The 8,372-nt window shown below is 47.6% G+C and overlaps 1 protein-coding gene across 1 annotated transcript in view; it reads left to right on the forward strand.

Annotated features, from left to right (window-relative positions):
- The first annotated feature begins 1,174 nt into the window (after positions 1-1,174).
- The window catches only part of PCDHAC2 (protocadherin alpha subfamily C, 2), a 49,387-nt gene continuing 42,189 nt past the window's right edge, over positions 1,175-8,372 (forward strand). The window contains exon 1 of the mRNA XM_077137214.1: positions 1,175-3,727. Within this exon, the coding sequence (XP_076993329.1) occupies positions 1,175-3,727 (2,553 nt within the window). The remainder of the gene's footprint in view (positions 3,728-8,372) is intronic.

Below are 8,372 nucleotides of genomic sequence, written 5' to 3' on the forward strand. Positions count from 1 at the left end.
CCAGCCTGGCTTGGGGGATCAAGAGTATCTCTCTTGATTTAAATTTTTTGCAGACTCCCGAAGACATTGTCATTCATTAAAGAAAAAAGATTTAAAATCACTATTGGAAGAACAAAGAAAAATGTCTTGATAAATGAAACAGATTTGAAGATGATGAAAAGCTTGTATCTCTTAAAATTTTTACCAGATTTTCCCCAAAGTTTGCCTACAGCTTTGTGGAGCCTTTTTTTTTTTTTTTAAAGGAGAGCATTTTAAACACTGAAATGTTGGTTCTTTGCCAAGGCACACACTGAAAGTCAGGGCCATCTGGCTGGGAACAGAATTCAGTTTTAGGCTTGCACCCCGAAAGAGGACCGCACTTGCGGGAGTTGAACACTCTCTGCAGTGCTTAGGAGCGTTCTAGGGGAAATGTGGGGGTCAGGTAAAGAATCCCTCTGCTGTCCCCATCGCCGCCAACTCCAGGGCGCCTTTCCCGAGTTTGTTCCCTTTGAATTCAACGTGGAGCCGCCGCCCAGGTGCCCTTACTTAGAGCTAAGGCCCCTCGGTTTATTTTCCTAAATCGTGCTTGGAGATTGTTTTCTGCGGAGCTGATAGCACGAGTCCTGGTGATTTAACTGCTTTGCCCAGAGTAGTCTCCTTACAAGACCTGCGAGGCTGCGGAGAGGCCGTGGAGGCTGAATGAACTGGGCGGTGGGGGCTGGGGAAAGGGCGTGGCTTTCTTCCCGCGGTCTGCTGGGATTCGGCAGGTCCAGAGCGAAGGAGACGGGGCTGGAGCGGTTGGAGCAGCTGAGCAGTCCGGGGTCGCTGACCGCCACCTCGTTGCGGAACCGGAGCCGGACTTGCGGATCACTCCTCCCCCTCCCCTTCTGCCGCCTCGTCCCTCCTCCCGGAGCAGCCGCGGCAGCAGCAGTGGCAGGAAGCGAAGCCGGACTTCAGCGCCTCCAAGGCGAGCGGAGGAGCTGGGATATGGGGAGTCGGCGGGGGCGACCGGGCCGGGAGCCCATAGGAGGGCCTCTTAGGGGAGCGGCCCCGGGCGTCTGCTAGCGCGTGAGCCGAGGGGGAGCGGGCGCAGGGCGGCACGAGCGGAGGCGGAGGCGGGGCCCGGGCGTGGAGCAGGGCTGGGGAAGCAGCTGCCTCCGGCCCTGCCTGGCTGCCTCCGCCGCGGCTGGTGGCTATGGAGCTGGCGGCCACCAGACCTGGGTCGACGGCGCATCCACGACTCCAGCGGCCCATGCCCTGGCTGTTGCTGCCTCTCCTGCCGCTGCTCCTGCCGGGCCCTGCGGCTTCTCAGCTGCGGTACTCGGTGCCGGAGGAGCAGGCACCCGGTGCACTTGTGGGCAACGTGGCCAGTGCGCTGGGGCTGGAGCTGCGGCGCTTGGGGCCGGGCTGCCTGCGCATCAACCATCAGGGTGCGCCCAGCCCGCGCTACCTGGAGCTGGACCTGACAAGTGGAGCGCTCTTCGTCAACGAGCGCATTGACCGGGAAGCGCTGTGTGAGCAGCGGCCTCGCTGCCTGCTCAGCTTGGAAGTGCTGGCGCACAGCCCCGTGGCGGTGAGCGCGGTGGAGGTGGAGGTACTGGACATCAACGACAACTCGCCCCGCTTCCCGCGGCCAGACTACCAGCTTCAGGTAAGCGAATCCGTAGCGCCTGGCGCGCGCTTTCACATAGAGAGCGCGCAGGACCCCGACGTGGGCGCCAACTCCGTGCAGACCTATGAGCTCAGCCCCAGCGAGCACTTCGAGTTGGACCTTAAACCTCTGCAGGAGAACAGCAAAGTCCTGGAACTGGTGCTGCGTAAGGGCCTAGACCGTGAGCAGGCTGCTTTGCACCGCCTGGTTCTCACAGCCGTGGACGGGGGCAGCCCAGCCCGTTCGGGCACAGCGCAGATTTCGGTGCGTGTCCTGGACACCAACGACAACTCCCCCGCCTTTGACCAGTCCACTTACCGGGTCCAGCTGCGAGAAGACGCGCCAGCAGGCACCCTGGTGGTGAAGCTGAACGCCTCAGACCCTGACGAGGGCTCCAACGGCGAGCTCAGGTACTCCTTGAGCGGCTACACATCCGCCCGGGAGAGGCAGCTCTTCAGCATCGATGCCGGCACGGGGGAGGTGCGAGTAAGCGGGGCGCTGGATTACGAGGAGGCCTCCTCCTACCAGATCTATGTGCAGGCTACTGACCAGGGCCCAGTGCCCATGGCGGGTCACTGTAAGGTGCTAGTGGACATCGTGGATGTCAATGACAATGCACCAGAGGTGGTACTTAAGGACCTCTACAGCCCAGTGCCTGAGGATGCTGCACTCAACACGGTGGTAGCCCTTCTCAGCGTCAATGATCAAGATTCAGGCCCCAACCGAAAAGTAAGCCTGGGCCTGGAGGCCACACTGCCTTTCCGACTCAATGGCTTTGGGAACTCCTACACGCTGGTAGTGAGTGGCCCTCTGGACCGGGAGCGGGTGGCCGCCTACAACATCACAGTGACGGCCACTGATGGAGGAGTACCCCAGCTCACATCCCAGCGGACACTGCAGGTTGAGATCTCTGATATCAATGACAATCCGCCGAGCTTTCTGAAGGACTCCTACGCCATCTACATCCAGGAGAACAATTTGCCAGGAATACTGCTCTGCACTGTGCAAGCCACAGACCCAGATGAAAAGGAGAATGCAGAGGTGACCTACTCCCTACTGGAGAGGGAGGTTCAAGGGCTACCGGTCACCTCCTATGTCTCCATCAACAGTGCCAGCGGCAGCCTTTATGCCGTCAACTCCTTTGACTATGAGAAATTCCGGGAGTTCTTTGTAACAGTGGAGGCCCAGGACAGGGGGAGCCCAGCACTGAGCAGCACTGTGACTGCCAACGTGTATGTGGTGGACACGAACGACCATGCCCCTCACATCCTGTATCCTACCTCAACCAATTCCTCAGCGGCCATGGAGATGGTGCCTCGAACTGCCCCTGCTGGCTACCTGGTCACCAAAGTCATAGCCATGGACTCGGACTCTGGGCAGAATGCTTGGCTCTTTTACCACCTGGCCCAGACCTCTGACCTGGACCTCTTTAAAGTAGAACTGCACACAGGAGAAATAAGGACTACCAGGAAGATGGGAGATGAGAGCGGCACCACTTTCAACCTGACGGTGATGGTCCGAGACAACGGCGAGCCCTCGCTCTCAGCCTCGGTGGCTATCACAGTAGCTGTGGTGGATAGGGTGTCCAGAATCCTCCCCGACACCCAGAGACATGTTAAGAGCCCTCGGACATACTCTGAAATTACACTTTATCTTATAATAGCGTTAAGCACAGTGTCTTTTATATTTCTCTTGACAATCATTGTTTTGAGCATCGTCAAGTGCTACCGCTACACCGCGTATGGCACTGCGTGCTGCGGGGGCTTCTGCGGCGTGCGGGAGCGCTGTCCCGCAGAGCTGTACAAGCAGGCTAACAACAACATCGAAGCCAGGATACCGCACGGCCTCAAAGTGCAGCCGCACTTCATCGAGGTGCGAGGGAATGGCTCCCTCACCAAGACTTACTGCTACAAGGCCTGTCTGACAGCAGGCTCAGGGAGTGACACGTTCATGTTTTACAACACGGGGGCCCAGACAGGACCAGGGCCCGGGGGAGCCCAAGCAGCAGTGACTGACAGCAGGCACCTCACAGGTCAGAGTGGACAGAGTGCCGGGAACCTGATTATTCTCAAAAATGAGGCTGTTCCTCAGAATGAGGTAGGCTGCAGGGACAGTGGTCAAGGGGCCCTCCACAGAGTCATGCATTTTCCCCATACTTCCAAGTATTGTATGATTGGCTTATTGAGTTTTAACAAGTGCTGGGGGTTATCTGGTAAACCGAATATGGCTCGTCCTTGCAATTTGATCATAATCTGCTGTGTTTCCTCTCTAGAATTACAGCACTAGGGAATTGTTTTGCTGTTCATTTTCTTTTCAGATATATGAGGACTTGTCCATAAAGTTGTTTGAGAAATGAGAGATAGTCTTAAATATTTGATGTTAAAGCTCAGCTCAGGAGAGAAATAGAACAGGCCTGAGCTTTAGAGAGTAGCATTATGAGATTATGAGATTCATGGAGAAATGGCCTCTGCTGTATCATCCACAGGAAAAGTTCTTTTGAAATTCTGTAGGAGTATTGTGTTTTTAAAAAGCTCTGAGAGCACTAGGGGCTGGAGTAGCTACCTCTATTTGGTGTCTCTGTTTTTATCTTCGGTGAAAATTATCCAGTTAATATTTCTAATTATTGGACAAATGGAATAGGATCATCTGGAAATTCATATCAGAGGTGAAAAAGCTCTAGAATGTGGACCTCACCCTAAAGTCAAAGTGCTTTGTATAATGTGGTGGCTCTTTTGCAGAGTGGCTGTCAGAGGAAATGAATGATGGTAAAGCAGAGAGACCAAGTACCAATTTGTCTGGTTGGACCAGGGAGATATTAGAGTGAGTGGATTTAGATGGGGGCGGGAGGAGGGATGGTGAAGGACAAAGGGAAAAAGGGGGAGGGAAAGAATTCTCCCAGTTACCCTAGTCATCTTTCTTGGGAGACAGATCTAAATTCATTGTAAGAGGATTTAACCTGCATTTAGCTTAAATGCAGTCTGTAATCTTTTGATTTCCTGTTGGCAGTTCCTAAGGTTTTGATGAGATGTGGTCGCCTTGTCACATCCCTCCTGTGTTTAAGTTAAATGACAATATTTCTAAAGCACATGTCCATTTTATGGATTTAAAATTTGGTTTGTAATAGCTACGAAAGGCTTAGAAAGCGTTGTACATGAAGACAGATATTAATAAGCACTGGTTGGAGTTTTAAGTAGGCTGAGGCCAGCTTGTTCATTATTATGAAGAACATATAAATTACTGGAAAGTGCATGAATGTTTGATTGTGTTTTTGTGATGTGTTTGTCTTCAAATGCATGCTTGATACAATAGAAATCTGCTTTGTAATAGTTTAAACTTGATTTCAAAAGTCAAAATTTTGTCCCATAAATAGTTTGATGAATAGTTGTTATCTCCTCAAACAATTACTTTGTAGGTAAGATTTTTAGAGCTACTGTAAAATGAGTTAAAGATATTTGTCCTTCATAATTTTTGTGATGTATTTTGCTTGGCACATAGCTGTCTTAAAAAAAGGTCATGTTTTGCATTCCAAGTTCATGACAATTTTGTGGAAAGTAAAATGCATGAGCACAGATAAAAACAGAGATGGACTGAGGCGAGACTTTTTCCCCATGTGCACTGCAGGTGGATTTATCAAGAGCCTGATAATGTTGAGCAGCCACAGGAAGCAGATTGCAGGTTAAGAAAAAAAAATTAAGGAATTCCTTAGATCTTATCCTTAGGATATTTATATATAGGGCTTAGATATTGCTTAACAAATTCCTGTGAATGCCTTTGGAACTGAGGTGGGCTGCATGGTGAAAAGGCAAAAGAGCAGGCCAGGCAAGGCTCAGCTTTGCCACCAGCTGTGAGCATAAGCTCAGAGAAAGGACACTCTTACCCTCCCTCCCCTGGCTCAAAGCTTAGGGCAGTTTGATGCATGAACTATGTCTGTTTTACACTGACCTGTGTGTTAACATGTATCTCAGTACACAAACCTTTAATCTAGGAAGAAAATGATGTCAGATGGTGCTTGCTCATGTGGGATTGTGTCCGGAGAGCACATGATTTTAATGAAGACACATTTCTGCCAGATGCTTTCGGAAATTCGCTGAAGAGCATGGTGAACTACAGCTCCTGAAATTATTGTAGTTATAGGGAGAGAGTGAGTCACTGTGTCCTCACAGCAAAACACGATCACAAATCACTCAGCTCTGGAAGCCCTCACTGCTAGATCAAGCTGTGAAATTCCCGTGCTGGGCTTTCTCTTTCCCCTGCCTGGTCATTGCAGGTGGTGAGAGGGTCCTGGGGGGAATTAATGCCATGTGCGTACATTAAAATCAGATGCTTTTGCTTGAACTGTCAAGCCTTTTACGGCTTTACCGTAAGTATCCTAGATAACGTGTACTTTAGTTTGTGTGGGGGGGGTGGCAGTGAGGGGTAAACATTTTAAGTATTAACTTTTGATTGTCGCCTCAATCTGTTTTGAGGGAGGTTAGTTTTTTTTGTTTCTGTGTTCTTAAACATCTTTTCCACTCTCACCTGGGCATTTTGGATGCTGGTCAGCTAGTGGGTTTTCTAGAATGTGGAGAAACCTAAATGACCTTATCAGGTGCAATACTAGCTATGTTAAAGCTAGAAACCTACACTGTCACTTTATGAGATTTCTGAGTATCCTTTTCATATTGCCTTAATGTAGCAGTAATGTGTTTATGCATTTGTTTCTTGGCACAGACATTTTGTCAAATATTAAAACTCCACTTTTTTATGGCACCTATTAGCATATAAGCCTTTATTCCAAGAGGTATTTATTTTTTCACTTATAAATAAATAATGTTTCCACATAAAGAATTCTATTATATCCTAGAGGACTTCTGTCTTTTGAACTCTGCTATATCCTAGAGGACTTCTGTCTTTTATAGTCAGGATAATAAAGACTTTAAAGCAAGCAAAATAGAATCAGATGGAGATTGGAAAGGAAGAGTAAAAGGATTTGTGCTCACAGACCCCTTTGCTGGGTCATATATGTATGATTTCATTACCTGTAAATCATACTTTAAGCTACCACTTGTCAACATCTGGCGTTTGAGGAAACAACTCACAAACTAACATACACAATCACAGTGCTAGTGGTATATTAAATCATGTCTGTCAGACTCCAAAGATTGCTTTATTCAAAAGTATGTGTAAACAGAAATGCCAATGCTTGTATTCCTTTTGTTGTTTGTTACTCAGGCATTTAGGCTACTGCTATTTCACCTGGTAATGTAAATGAAGTGGTTTTGGGTAGAAATAATTCCTTGCATAGAAGAAAGTAACAGTTGGCAGAATGAGTGAATAAAAATGTTACTGCCAGGCTAATTTATTTCCTGCATTTGTTTGTTTGGTTTACTATTGGCAAAGCCTGGTAAAATCTCTTATCTCTGTTCTCTCACAAATTTATCTCTTTTTGCTCATTAAACAAAGTCTTAAAAAAAATTTGCTTATTAAACATCAACATTTAATAGCAGACTCTAATCTTTTGGTGGATTTTATCCCCAGCACGAGCCACTTCTGCAATGAAGTTTTTGAAGTAGCTATTTGACAATGGGGCAGAATTTCTTTTTGAATATTCCTACAAACCTGATATTAAATGTGGCTGGCAGGCCAGCCACGGTGGCTCAGCAGGCAGAGTTGTTGCCTGCTGTGCTGGAGACCTGGGTTCGATTCCCAGTGCCTGCCCATGCAAAAAAAAAAAAAGTGGGGGGTGGGGGTGCTAAATGAGATACTCCTTCAGTATCTCAATGAAAAGGAACTGAATCTTAGGGTGGATTCTAATGCATTTATGGCAGGTGGTTGCTGACGTGCCATTTTGCATACTCTGGGCAGATTTGTCCAACTGTACGTTGGTGGGACCAGTTGGCTTTGCATGTGGAAATTATAAAACAATAGTAGAGAGAAGTTTTTATTCACTTCCAAGTATTCTAAAGCAACTTGTATTCACCAAGTCTTCAGTCAACTTATTTCTGCCACTGTGTACATATCCACCCTGATTCTAGAAGTAATGATCTATAAGACTTACCCCGTCTTTCAGTGGCACCTAATTCATTTCCCCCGGCCTGACTTTTCCATCTGGTGAGTCTGTTCTGAGATCAGAGTTTACACTCAGTGTAAAGTAACATGGTAATGAATTTATAGAAAATTGTACAGTGGCCAGAAGAAGGCAAATAAATTCTATCTTTGAACTTCCTTTCCAGTGTTTCTTTCTCTGATGGTCACTTTGAGTGGGTGGAGCTGTTTTATTTTTTCATTTCCATATTGGCTATAGGATTGTTCTTCTGAGGAAAGGCTTATTTTCTTTGGTCTGATTATATAATAATTTCTTCAAATTACCTCCTTCCTCCCCTTTTCTACAGACCTCCTGGACCAGATGGAATTATGGCTGAGCTCTTCTCTGTCTCTTTATCTTATCCGTACTCTGACTGATGAAGAAATCTATTTATCGTAGCTTAAATGTCATTGGCCTGCCCTTTCCTTCAACCCAGGAGTGAGCCATCACATGGTCATCTGGTCTAACTCAGAATACTCTGCAGGGACAAAGCCTGGAATATTATAAATTGTCTGTTGGCGTGCTGTCTGCTTGATAGAATTGTAGAGTGCATTCTGGATGTTTGCTTTGGTTTACCAACAATTCACCTGGATTGATATTCCTGTGCATGTATAATAAGAATATAAATTTAGCTTATTCCTATGATAGTATTTTTGCAAGTATGATCATGATTTCAAA

This window comes from Tamandua tetradactyla, chromosome 20 (assembly GCF_023851605.1).
Source record: "Tamandua tetradactyla isolate mTamTet1 chromosome 20, mTamTet1.pri, whole genome shotgun sequence".
Taxonomy (NCBI): Eukaryota; Metazoa; Chordata; class Mammalia; order Pilosa; family Myrmecophagidae; genus Tamandua; species Tamandua tetradactyla.